Genomic DNA, 14,346 nt, shown 5'->3' with positions numbered 1-14,346 from the left:
AGGAATGCCTTGCATCGTGTAATATGGTCAGAAATCTGCATAATCTTTAGTATAGTTTGTTTTTAGAAATCATTTGACTTCTCACAGGGATTTTTGAAGGGGTTTGTGCTATTTGTAACTAAATAGATGAAGCTGATCATATACATTTATTTTTATAGTTGACATTTGTTTTGAACAATTACTATGAATTGATACTCTTTTAAAGACTGGATTTATTATGACATATATATATAATTATTGCTAAGTTATGTTTACTTCTATTTATTTTGATTGGAAAGTTCTTTGAACTCATAAATTATACCAGTAATCATTGATTATTTTAACCTAACCTGGCTTCTCCTGGCTCCTGTGAGTAGACCTACTAAGAACTATGTTATCTGTTTTATCTTGTGTAAGGAATGTATTGGTGGTACAAAATATCTGACATCATACATATTTTAAAATCTTCACAAAAGATCCTGATTATTTGTAGTGTAACTTAAAGATGTAAAGAATAATTTATCGTCCTTTTAACTTTTTTTTTTTAAAGGTGATGGATGTGGACATACTGTACTAGGCCCTGAAAGTGGAACCCTGACGTCCATAAACTACCCACAGACCTATCCTAACAGCACTGTTTGCGAATGGGAGATCCGTGTAAAGATGGGAGAGCGAGTGCGCATCAAATTTGGTGACTTTGACATTGAAGATTCTGATTCTTGTCACTTTAATTACTTGAGAATTTATAATGGAATTGGAGTTAGCAGAACCGAAATAGGTAGGAAATTTTCAATACATCATTGCCCCAAGTTTTAAAACTGAAGCAGTGTTTGATACTTAACATTGAATAACTATGCTGTATAGGATATGTAGGAAATTATTGAAATGTGTGGAAATCTCAAAGTTGAATCTTCTTTTGGGAAGAGAAGATTCTTATCTGTTTATTCACTTTTCTAATAAGCCTGTGTTGGTACATTTGCAACAAGATGCCACTCTACTGCTTCTGAGGAGGAGGAAGTTAATTATCTTTTTTTGTTCATTTTGTTTTTCTTTGATCATTTTACTTGCAGTTAAAGAATGTAAGTATAATTCATGCTTAGGAGTCAGTATATCATGGTAATTAAGAGCATGGGTTTTGGATCCAAACTTCCTGATATTAAATACTTCTGCTATTAGCTTGCTGTGTGACCTCGGGCAAGTTACCTTATCTCTGTTTCCTCACTTGTAAAATAGGGCATGAACTAGTACATGTAAAGTGCTTAGAACTGTACCTGACATATAATATATGCTTAGTAAATATTAGCTGCTGTTGTCTTTATTCTTAGCTAAGAGCAGCTGGTTCTCAATTATGGCTGCATATTAGAGTCATTTGGGAAGACTTTTAAATAATACTATATACCTGTCCCCATTCTAGAGCAGTTCAATCAGAATTTATTCGGTGGGATCCACACCTCAGTATTTTTAAAGCTACCCAGGAGAATATACTTTGAGGTCAAGTTGAGAACCTTTGGCTTAGAGATCAGCACCTTTCTCTGAAGCAGGAAACATAGCAAAATTTGTAAGGCTGTCTTGGTGAAATAACATTATAACATAAAGAACTCTAAAATTCTCTGTGAGTTTATTTGGAAAGACTTATTGATACAGGTGTGTAAAATGTCTTTCAGAACTATAATTGGAGCCCACTATCTTGTTCTTTAAGCATCATGTTCATCTTCTGGCCTCCTCTCTGTCTCTAGTCAAACCCTTCATCTCTTCTCCACTTTTTGGCCTCTTATCTATGAGAGGAACAATTCCTGGCCTGCTTACCTGGCTGCTGATTGATAACCTCTGTTGTCTCCCAATCAGCTCTTGATTAACCTGGGTGCTTGATTGCCACAAATATATGGTCTCGGATAAGCTTTTAGAAACTCGAATCGCCTGAGGATTTAGAAAACACTATTACTATAATACTGATAGAAGACAGTTGCATATTAAGTGCCTCCTGAGGAGATGCAGTAGGGAGTAAATGGTACCACCTCAGCAGTCTTGAAACAATAATAAAAAAAGTGAACCACAATCTGATCATGCCTCTAGCAGTTTACATGAAATAAAGGAGCTAGAGAAACACACTTTATCAACCATAAAGACTCCTTTTTAAAAAAATGCCACGTATATGTAAAGGAGAGGAGGTCGAGGGAACTGTCGTTCATTTAGAGATACATCTTCCAAAAGTAGTTTGTGGACCTTGTGACCTTGTTTAGGTCTTGATTCAAACTAACTAACTGAGAGAGGACATTTTTGAGAAAAGCAGAATCTCAAATTCTGTGGTAATGTTATATTTTGTGTATTCAATATCTGATTTGTGAGAGACACTTTGAAGTTCAAACAAAACGTCTCTGATTTGTTTTTAAATATTTCAGAGAAAAAATGGTAAGAAGAGGGCAGGTGAAACCAGAATGGCACACGGGTGAAGCTGAGCCATGGGCACATGGGAGTACATCTCTCTACTTTGATGTAGTTTTGAAAATTTCCATATTGAAAGTGCTTTTTGTTAAAAAGGAAAACCATAGGATTATGTATTTGGACAATAAGTAGTGTCATGTTGCTAGGCAAGAAGAGTGGCATGGGAAAAATATTGAGCACAGGTTTTAAATCACTCACTGGGTTCTCATCATAGCTCCAGGACTTACTTGCTGAGAATTCTTTCTACAAGTCATCAGCCCAGACTTCAAAGTCATCATCAGTACTGTAGGAAGAGTAAATGAAATAACATTTTGCAGTGCTTGGGGTGTAGTAGGTGTCCACTACTCAGCTCTCCCTTATTTCCATTGGTTTTGTTTTTCCTTATTCTCTCTTCATACAGGTGAATGGAAAGCTGTAGAAAGGTCAAGGGGACCGAGAGATGATGGTTCCTGTTGAGCTTTAGTTCTGCTCCTCCCCCTACCATCACCACCTACCGTATATCCACTGGTCCTCCATTTGGGGAGCAGTTTGTGGTTAGTGGTAGAAAAGTAACTTTCCTGACATCGCAGAGAAATAAAGGTCATTCAGGAATAACTGTTCTGGTTAAAGTAGATATGCCAGGAATTACAGAATAGAAACAAATACATGTGGCTATCAAGATTCCAGTGATTATGGTAAAGAATCCTCTTTTTCGGGCTTCCCTCTTGGCTCAGTGTTTGAGAGTCCGCCTGCCGATGCAGGGGACACGGGTTCGTGCCCTGGTCTGGGAAGATCCCACATGCCGCGGAGCGGCTGGGCTCGTGAGCCATGGCCACTGAGCTTGCGTGTCCGGAGCCTGTGTTCCACAACGGGAGAGGCCACAGCAGTGAGAGAGGCCCACGTACCGCCAAAAAAAAAAAAAAAAAAAGGAATCCTCTTTTTTCTATATTGTCTTTTTTCAGGGTCCCTTCTGAACAGAAGCAGGTTCAAATGAGCTGCATTTTCCTATAAAAAAAGTTTCTTGTTTTGGTATAAAGCTTAGATTTTTGGTTTTTTTCTCTATAGGTGTTAATTTTAGGGACTTTTCTCCCCTGAGAGATGTTATTATGGAATAATCAAGAAAAGAAAATGAAAGGAAGAATCGTTTCTCAAGGAATCACTTTTTAAATCATAAATTCATTAGAATGTGTTTTAACTGATAAAGCACTTTTGGACAGTTATTTTCTATTTTTTTGGATTGATCAATAATGTGTAATATTATTTACATATATGAGTTTATTATGATTTTATACAACAACTTTCTAAATAGCTAGACTGTCCAGAAATCTTTGTGAAATTAGTGTAGTTGTACTCATTTCACTGACAAACAGGATGTGTTTAATGATAGAGTTAAGATTGGCTCTCTAGGTCTGTCCCTTTTTTAGGCAGATTGTATTGGAATGAGAAAGTTCCATTGTGCCTTGAATTTTACTTTTCCATTTTGATTATTCTTTAATCCCCGGTGTCTGAGACATAGTGGTTGCTCTGTAAAGATGAAAATTAAAGTAAAATCATTCATTATTAATCTTAACTTTTTCTGTACATATATAAATATATATCTCCAAACTATTTTGCAACTTGTTTTTTTCTCTTTTAATACTTAGACATCTTTTCATATTGGTCCATAGACATCTACTAGCATCATTTCCCTGATGGATATTGTTGATAACTAGTCCAAAAATGAAATTTAAAACCATATTAAAAAGAAAAATCTTTGCTTATGTGTAACCTTTTCCCACTCTATTGTATGTATTTTCTTCCTAGATTTTGCTTAAAATTTCCATTTTAAATGAACTTTTTGGGGAATAAGGGATATTGTGGCTGGATCTCTAAAAGAGGAGCTAAATATTTTAAAACCTAATAGCTATTAAAGGAAAATGCATTCTGTAGAAGAAATGTAAATGTGTCCGTGTGTTCAAAGTTATATTTAAAGATGTACATTCTGTCTTACACCTTCATCAAAGTACCTTTTAAAGTTGTCTCTTAAATCTTCAGGTGACATTTACAAAGAGGGAAACTGAGGTCCTCAGGGCTTCATCTGGTAAATGATTCCGTGTCTCTTGTGTTTTCAGAAAAGTTTCTCTTTCTGTATTGTTTGTCTCCTTTCTCTCTAATATGCTTAGGTCTTCCTAGTTTAAGAGAAAAAATAAATTTTCTTTCTCTTTACCACCAAACCTCTTGAAAAAGCTATAGTGATGATAATATTAGGTATTTAATGATGATAATGATTGCTAATATTTTTTGAATTCCTATTCTGTAGAGGCTCAGGCTAATCGTGAAAATAACTACCATGCATGCAGTGCTTGCTATGTGCCAGGTACTATTCAAATTACTTTTATCAATTAACTTATTTAGTCCTCACAAGAACCCTTGAGATAGATACTTTTATCACCCCCATTTATTACTGATGAGAGAACTGAGGCACAGAGAGGTTGAATAACTTCCCCAAGGTCACATAGCTAGCAAATTGCTAAGTGGGATTCAAACCTAAGCAGTCTGGCTCCAGAATTGGTGTGTTTTACTGTAAGCCCTTGACACACTTGATACCATTGAATCCTACAAGAATCCTGTACATTATTCCCATAAAACAGATAAATAGAAGATCAGAGAAGGTAAGCAACACGCCCAAAGTCATATAAGCAGAATTGGGACTTGAACTAAGGTGTGGCTAATAGCAAAGTCCATAATCTCAACCACTAGACTATAGAGTAATAGATACCAGCTATTACTCCTTAATCTTTTACTACATGGTCTCCTTACTGCAAACTGTTGAAAATAGCAACTTTTTAATAAACATTAACTTTTTCCTTTTAGCTATCTATTTTGGCATACATTTTTTTTTTTTTTTTGACCACGTGACAGCTTGCGGGATCTCAGTTCCCCGACCAGGGATTGAACCCGGGCTATGACAGTTAAAACCTCAGAATCCTGACCACTAGGTCACCAGGGAACTGCCTATTTTGACATAATTTTAGACTTAATAGAGAAGTTGCAAAAATGGGATAATTTCCATAAACATTTCACCCAGATTTTCCAAATGTTACCATTTTATCACATTTGCCATATCCCTTTCCCCCACAAGCATACACTCTTTTTCTAAGCTGAGAGTACTTTCAAGCATGATGTTCCTTTACCCCTGTATATTGTGTTTATTTCCTAAAAACTAGGACATTCTCTTTACATGACCACAAAACAGTTATCACAATTAAGGAAATTAACATTGATGTAGGACTGAGCTACAGGAGCTGCTGAAATTTCTACAGTTGTACAAATAATGTCCTTTATAGCAAAAGAAATTCTCAGATTATGTATTGCATTCAGTTGTCACATCTTCTTAGTCTCCATTACTTTGGAGATGAAAGGAGAAAGGAGTGGACAGTTCCTTGGTCACTCCTTGTGTTTTGTTACGTTGACATTTTTGAAATAGATAGGCCAGTTATTTTGTAGGATATTTCTTAATTTGGATTGTCTGATGTTTCTTCATGATTAGATTCAGGTTACAGACTTTAGCAGGAATGCCACAGATGTGTTCTCAGTACTTCCAATCAGGAGGCTCACAATTTTGATTTGTCTCATTACTGGTGATGTTAACTTTGATCTATTGACTAAGGTGATATCTCCCAGATTTCTACACTGTAGCTATGTTCCCTTCACAATCAATATGCATATCGTGGGGAGACTCTTTGAAATGATGTAAATACTCCATTAATGATTCTTTTCTTAATCAGTTGTTATGATAATTGACAACGGTGGTTTTCTTATGTCATCATTCCTTTTATGTTGATTAGGTTTTTCTTCCCTACTGAAAAAATGAGCTTTTCCTTCTCTCCTATTTATTTGTTTGTACCAGTGTGGACTCATGGATTCTTGTGTTAGTCCGTTGTTTATCATCCTTTACTATCATTTGTTTTGATTCTCAAATTGTCCCAAATTTCCATTGAGAGCCTCTTCAAACTAGCTCCTGTCTCCTTTTGTGATGTCCTCATCATTTTTTAAGTACTTCCTTCTGGTCTGGCACAGGATTTTCTAGATTTGTCTTGTACTTGTCCTGTCTCAACCCTGAAATCATCCATTTCTTCAAGGAATCCTGTTTCTTTTTAGTGGAAAATAGTATTAGAAATCAATATCTAGTCTGTAACTTCAGGCCAGTTGGCTGCCATGCCCTATTAGCAGATAGATTTAGTAGATAAATATATGTATATATGTACTTATGTATATACAGGTACGCACATTATATCTTTTTATATTTATCTACCTATATTGATTAAAAAGCATGAGTTCATATTGATACCTTTAATCCTAATCCAGTTTCTCCAGGTTCATTCTGTTCCTTCTCTTTTCATACTGGTAATCACTTCTCTGACAGTGAGGTATCTAGCTCCTGTTGTCTACAGTATATGTACTTAGTTCACTTATTTGTTTAGTGCTATAATACACAGAAAATAGTTTCAGAATTACTAATCCATGCTTCTAAATCAAAGAAGCCTGCTACCTAGAATCCATACTTGCTTAGTCTTAACCAGAGGACCTTTAATCTAAATACTGTGTTCAGTACTGCCTGGGCTAGATTTCCCCCACCACCTCCTGCCCTCCAGTGTGGTTATGTTATTATCCATTTGTAGTACAGTTTGGTTCATTGACTTCTGTTCATATTCCATTGTAGGCTTTTTCTCTAGTTAGTTTTCTTTTTATTTTGTTGAGAATGTGAAACATTTACATGGTTCTCAAAGTTAGAACTGTACAAAAAGGTAGATGAGTGACAGTCCTTCCTACTTCACTCCATATTTTCTGTCCTTTCCACCTCATCTCCACCCACCCCCTGTAGCTAACCAGTTGTATTAGTCTTTGTTTTATCTTTTCTACTTCCTTTTTTATACAAATGATATATTTAGATTTTATTTCCCCTTATAAAAAAACCCTAATATACTATTGATATTCTGTCCTACTTTGTTTTTTCTCCCACTTAACAATGTATCCTGGAAATCATTCCACATCAGTTCATAAAGATAGTCCTTATTCTTTTTACAGCCACAGAGAGCTCCATATTGTGAATGTACTGTGGTTCAACCACTCTTTTATATCTGGATATATAGATTGCTTCTGGTATTCTGTGGTTACAAACACTGCTGCAATAGATAACTTGATGCATATGTGTTTTTGTATTCTTGGAGGTGTACCTTCAGAATAAGTTTCTGAAGTGTAGTTATTGGTTCACAAGGTAAGTGTATACATAGATTTGTTAGCTATTGCCAAACTTCCCTCTACAAGGATTGTGCCAGTTTACATTTCCACCAGCAGTGCATAAAAATGCCTGCTTTTCCACAGCCTTGCCAACAGAGTGTGTTGTCATGCTTGGTAAGTTTTGCCCACTAATAGGTGAGAAATGATATCCCAGTACAGTTGTAATTTGCATTTCTCTTACTATGAGGAAGGTTGGACCTTTTATTTATTTTTAAAAATTTTTACTGAAGTGTAGTTGAATTACAATGTTGTGTTTAATTTCTGCTCTACAGCAGCATGACTCAGTTATACATATATATTCTTTTTCATGTTATTTGCCATTATGGTTTATCAGAGGATATTGAATATAGTTGCCTGTGCTGTACAATAGAACCTTGTTGTTTATCCACCCTGAACCTTTTATTTATATGTTGAAGGTCCATTTTTTAAAAAAAAAAACATTGTTTGCCCACTCTTTCAGGTTTTTTGGTCTTTGTTTCTCTTAGGTATTAGGAATTCTTTTATCTTTTAGTGATATTAGCCTCTGTGTGATATATGATGCAAACACTTTCTCCTAGTTTGTCAGTTGTCTTTTGACTTTATGAAGCTTATTTATAGTGGGGGTTTTTGCCATGTAAAATTTTTTAAATGTAGTAAATTCATCAGTCTTTTGCATCTGGATTCTGAGTCATATTTGGAAAGCCTCTCCCTATATCCCTGTTAAACGTAAATTTACCCATGTTTTCTTTTGGTACATTTATGTGGTTTCTTTTTTTATATTTAGATCCCTGGTCCACTTGGAGATATTCTCTTTTACGGTATGAAGTGTAGATCTAATTGTATTTTTTCCAGATGACTAACCCCTTGTCCTAGCATCAGGCATTTAAAAGTCTGCCTTTGCCCCAGTGGTTTGAAATACTACCTTTATCATATACTCAAATTCTGTATGTACTTGGGATCTGTTTCTGGACTTTCTGTTGTGTTCCACTTGTCTATTTAGTCATATACCAAAACCTCAGAGTTTTAATTATAGAGGCTTTATAGCGTGTCTTAATGTCTCATCTGGGTAGTCTCCCATTATAGATATTCACTTCTGGCATATTCCTGGCTATTCTTGCCTGTTAATTTATCTGTCAACTGTCCAACTTCATAAAAATGGTTGTTGGTATTTTTTAAATTGGGATTATATTGTTTGTAAATTGTCTTTATGATGGTTGAGTCATCCTGTTTAAGAATAAGCTGCTTTTTTTCCATTGTTCAAATCTAATTTTGTTGTCTTTCAGGAGTGTTTAAAACTTTTTCTCATGTAGGTTTTACATATTTTTTGCTAAAATTATTCCTAAATATTTTATCTTCTTTGTTGCTGTTGTAAGTGGAGGTGTTTTTGTTTTGTTTTATTTTGCCACTATGTCCTCGAGTTTCTAATTACATGAAGACTGTTGATTTCTATATGTTGACTTTATATCCTGCCACTTTACTGAGGTTTTTTTTTTATTTTATTGTTTCAGTTAGTTTTATCACTCACTTTCTAGGGATTTCTGGGTACACAATCACATCTGCAAATAGAGTTTTACTACTTCTTTTCCAATTCTTATGCCTATGATTGATTTATCTTATCTAATTACATTGGCTAATACCACCAATCAATACCATGTTAAACAGTAGTGGAGATGGTGGGCATCTTTTACTTGTTCCTGGTCTTAGTGGAAATGTTAAGTGTCTTAGTCAGCTTAGACTGCCATAACAAAATACCACAGACCAGGTGGCTTCAACAAGAGAAATTTATTCTCGGTATCTGGAGGCTAGAGGCCCCAGAGGAGAGAGAGAGAAAGAGCCTTATTCTCTCATGTCTCTTCTTATAAGGACACTAGTCTTATCGGATTAGGACCCTACTCTTAAGACCTCATTTAACCTTAACTACCTCCATAAAGGCCTTGTCTCTAAACACAGTCACACTAGGGGTTGAGACTTTAATGTATGAATTTGGAGAAATACATTCAGTTCATAACAGGAAATATCCCTTGATTTCTGTTTTCTTGAGTGTTTTTCATTAGGAAAGAGTGTTGAATTTTATTGGAAAGCTTTTTTTAGCCTTTATGAAGATGATTATATAATTTTCTCCTTAGAATCTTTTAGTATATGTGTTATATTAATGGATTCATTAATATTGAGCCAACTTTGTATTCCTGAAATAAATATCACTTGATTATGATGTGTCATTCTTTTAATATGGTATTGGATTCTGTTTCCTAATATTCTGTTTAGTATTTTTACATAAATATTGATAAGTGATAATTAATGCACAGTTTATTTTGCATTGTCTTTATCAGGTTTACGTATTGATGTTACATATTAAATAAAAAGTTTTCCTCCTTTTCACTTATCTGGAAAAATTTAGAGAGCATTTTAACAAGCTAGTTTTTGAAGATTTCACTCTGTGAAACCATCTGGACCTGGTGCTTTTTTGGTAGGGTAGGTCCTTAATAGCTTTCTTTAGAGGAGAATGATCTGTTTCAATATTCTGTCTCTAAGGAGTTCAGTTTCAGTAAACTATTTGCCAGGCAAGTTACCAGTTTCACCTAGGTCTTCAAATTTATTTGTAGCAGTGTCTACAAAATAGATTCTTATGATTTTTTTTCCTAATAGTTATTTCAGTGTTTTTTCACTGGATATTTCCCCCCATCATTTCTTGTTTTGTATATTTGTGCTTTCACTCTTTTTTTACCACTTTGATTGTTAGCTAGTGGTTTGTGTATTTTGTTGATATTTTTCAAAAAATAGATTTTGATCTATTAATTATAGTTAGATCTGTTCTTTTTCTGTTTTCTGCCTTACTAATCTCTGTTTCTAGTTCCATTATTATTTCATTTTCTTCTATTATTTTCCTCACTATGCTTGCTTTTGGCTTATTTTTGTTATTTCTTCCTAGCTTTTAACCAGGAATTTAATTTATATTCTTTCATTTTTATTGATAAAATTATCTAAAGCTGTGGATTTTACTTTGGTCACATATTTAAGACTGATATACCACAGATTGATTTATAGTATTATTATTTTTTAGGAATTCTTTAATTGTGTTTTGTATTTCCCTTTTAACCACTAATAATTTTAATTGTTTATTATTGGATAAATAATAGATAAATAGATTTATTTCAGTTGGAGGTACCCTTTGTTACTGTTAATAATTTTTAGTTTTATTGCATTATAGTTGGAAAACATTGTAATATTTCTACTTTGTGGAACTTGCTTATATTTTATGTATAACCTAAGATACAATCTTTTTTGTGAATGTCCCATGTATGCTTGAGAGGAAGGTTTATTCTGTAATATTAAGATGTAAAGTTTAATACATATCCAAAATATGTCTTATTATGCTGTTTAGGTTTTCTATATCCTTATTTTTATCCACTTGATCTCTTATTAGTGTATTTTTTTTCTTTTTTTCTTTCTGTATTTCTTTGGGTTCTTTTATAAAGATGATTGCAGTGTTATTGCATAGCTATTCATAATTATAATGCCTTCATTTTAAATCCTGTCTTCTAGCATTAAAAAGTTTCTCCTTTGTCATATTTAGTTCTTTTTAGTTTGCATTCTTCTGTGTCTGACATTAGTATCACATACACACTGTCCTCCTTATCTCTTATTATATTCATTTGCTTGGTATACCTGTCTTTGCTCATTCCTTTATTTTTAGCCTTGCTGAATCATTTTGTTTTGGGTGCATTTCTTTTTTTTTTTTTTTTTTTTGCGGTACGCGGGCCTCTCACTGTTGTGGCCTCTCCCGTTGCGGAGCACGGGCTCTGGATGTGCGGGCCCAGCGGCCACGGCTCACGGGCCCAGCTGCTCCGTGGCACGTGGGATCCTCCCAGACCGGGACACGAACCCGCGTACCCCGCATCGGCAGGTGGACTCTCAACCACTGCGCCAGCAGGGAAGCCCATGTGTTTCTTATATATAACATATTTGGGGGTCTCATTTTGTGAACTAAATTGAAAAAAATTTTTTAAATAACTGAGTTAAGCCCATTTGCATCTGTTTGTAAAACTGAAAGCTTTTTTGTCTTAACTCTGTCATATTATTTTAAGTTATAATCGTGTGTATTATATTTGCTATGTTTGTTTCTTTACGTTATTTTCTTCTATATTTAAACTTCTTTTGGAGTTTAATAAGCTTTGTAGTTTAAGTGTTAACCTTCCAATTCTACTTTCTTAAATACCTCTAATCCCCTCTTGTCTTCATCTTTTACTATCTGATTTGTCTATTTTTAATGGTGTCTTTTAATTCCTACCAATTGCCTGTAACTCCTATCTATTATTCATATAACATTCAATGAACTATTCTACTTTCCTCTTTTCCTGTCTCTTCTTTCCCCATTTTTACTCTGACAGAACATAAATTCATAACATATAGCCTATATCATATAATATCTTATTCTTCAACCCATCTCTACCTGTTCTCAATCAGTGTTTAAACATATTAAATGTTCACTGCCAGTCTTTTTGCTTTAAGTTCTCTCAGTTATATCTTGAATAGATGAAGTTCATCTTTGAATAGATTGATTCCTTAAGAAAGGCTTATGGGTACAGAGTATCTTGCATGTTTAAAACTGCTTAATTTAAAATTTTTTCTTAACCTTGAGAATCAGCTTGATTTGATATATAAGTTCTTGGTTCATGTGTTCATTCTTTGAGTTTAAAAAAAAAGTCCTCTTCCATTATTGCCTGGCTTTTTATATTGTTTTTTGAGAGGTTTGATACTAGTTGAATTCTCTTGCCTTTATAAGGTATTTGATCTTTGTATCAAGGCTGTAAAGTTTCCTTATTTATCTTTAAAGTCAAATAGTTTTACAAGGATATGTATTGAAATTTATCACTGTGAGTTAGTGTTCATTGTATCTAATGAGCTCTTTCAGTATGTAGAGTCTAGAAAGCTTTCTTAGATTATAGTTTTAATATTCTCTTCCATTGTCTTGCGTATCTTTTTTAGATGCTTAATTGTAAGAAAACTGGACCTTGTTTGCCATTTCAACCACATTCATTTCAACCACGTTCTCACTGATCCTTTTTACTTTTTAAAATTTCCTTTTCATTGTATTTGTTTTCTCCTTCAACATTCATTATCATGTTTTCATTAGAATCTATTATTTCTTGTGCACCTTGTAATATGGTCTTCATTTCTGACATAATTTTGTCACTTATTTCTTTTCTGAGATCAGTCAGCTCTTACTTTTTTTTCTACCTTTTGTCCATTTCTGTTCTTAGTTTTTGAGTTTCTGTTTCGAGGTGTTTTGTCATATCCCCAGTTGCTTGTTTGAGGACATTTAATTAAGTTTAGTGTTGTGTTCCAGTTTCCTTCTGTTTTACCATTGTTTGGGGGGATGAGAGGGTTTCCATAAAACTGAATTGTTGAGATTCTCATTTTTTGTTTTCTTTTTATACTATGTTTTTTAAGTAGATAAAGACTGCCTTAGTATTTCTGTGGACAGTGCTGGTGGTTTGCAATGGTTTACTAGCTTTGTAGTTTATGGTAGGTTATTGATAGCCCTCTTCTGCTAGTGCAGTAAATTTTTCTTTTTCTCTTTTTTTTCCTGAAGAGAAGAGGCTATAGAAGGGGAGGAGTTATGTATCCTTCTTTTTTTTTTTTTTTTTTAAATCTTGCAGGATCCTAAATTTCCTCCTCTTGTTTTTCCCCCTGCCCCCCACCTTTACCATACAGTTTCCATTTCTGTTACTGTTAACCTACTTCTCCCACCAAAGTATTTCCTTTCCAAAATTGCCCTATTCAGGATTTCTTTGCTCTTAAGTTCCTTCTCTGAAGTCAGTGCTCTTACCTACCAGTGGCCTTTTTTTTTTTTTTCAGTATTTTCTGGCTGTGCATAAGATATCTTAATTGTCTTTGTCTCCCCCAATGGGTCTTTCATTAACCTTTACCACTTTATTTTTAGACTCCATGGAATCTATTAATATGCTTTAGGGACCTGTGACCCTAGTAAAAATAAATAAATTTTGTTCTTGAAGTTTCTTACTGTTTCTTTTAAAGTTGTCTTTGTAAAAAAAAAAAATAATTATTTTATGTCAAATTAAAGTGTGAAGTATTATTTCACTTGAAAGAAGTGTTATTACAATATGATCATCATTGTTAACAGTTTACATTTAGAGTAGTTTTCCTTGGGCAGGAATTAAAGAAGTGATATCTAATCTTAATGATTATAAGTATTTTGCCTGGTAGATGTGAGAGCCACAGAATTTCATGTGAAATAAAATCCTGGTCTGTGAAAGCATGAACTTGGGAAGGCTAAGGGCATCTCATATCTGTTTATCATGAAAATACATTGATTACTATGAATTTTTTCATTAGAAGGCTTGATGGATACTTAAATTTAACGTGGACTTGTCCCTAATGCAGAAGCATCCTATGAGGTTGCTTGTTGCGTTGGAAAGTATAGAAGCCATATACATTTTGAAAGACCTTAGTGAATCTTTGTACCCTGGAATGGTCAATCTGGTTTGTGGCCTAGAACAGAAAAGAAATGCTAAAGCTTTGTCTCTATAAATGATGTCATTACTTCAAAATGTTTCCTCTAATGTTTTGAGGCAGGTTAATGAGGAATTGACAGCTGTCCCATTTCTCATCAGCATTCAACTGGATGAAAGTAATCTACACGATGCTGACCCTATCCAAGAATTC

The 14,346-nt window shown here is 34.2% G+C and overlaps 1 protein-coding gene across 1 annotated transcript in view; it reads left to right on the top strand.

Moving 5' to 3' along the window:
- Positions 1-587: 587 nt before the first annotated feature.
- DCBLD2 (discoidin, CUB and LCCL domain containing 2) overlaps positions 588-14,346 on the top strand; it is a 71,210-nt gene continuing 57,451 nt past the window's right edge. Inside the window, exon 1 of the mRNA XM_024759283.1 lies at positions 588-757. Within this exon, the coding sequence (XP_024615051.1) occupies positions 643-757 (115 nt within the window). The 5' untranslated portion in view covers positions 588-642. The remainder of the gene's footprint in view (positions 758-14,346) is intronic.

The sequence above is a fragment of the Neophocaena asiaeorientalis genome, unplaced genomic scaffold (genome assembly GCF_003031525.2).
Source record: "Neophocaena asiaeorientalis asiaeorientalis breed wild unplaced genomic scaffold, Neophocaena_asiaeorientalis_V1.1 scaffold197, whole genome shotgun sequence".
Classification (NCBI taxonomy): domain Eukaryota; kingdom Metazoa; phylum Chordata; class Mammalia; order Artiodactyla; family Phocoenidae; genus Neophocaena; species Neophocaena asiaeorientalis.
This window is presented reverse-complemented; position numbering and strand designations above follow the sequence as displayed.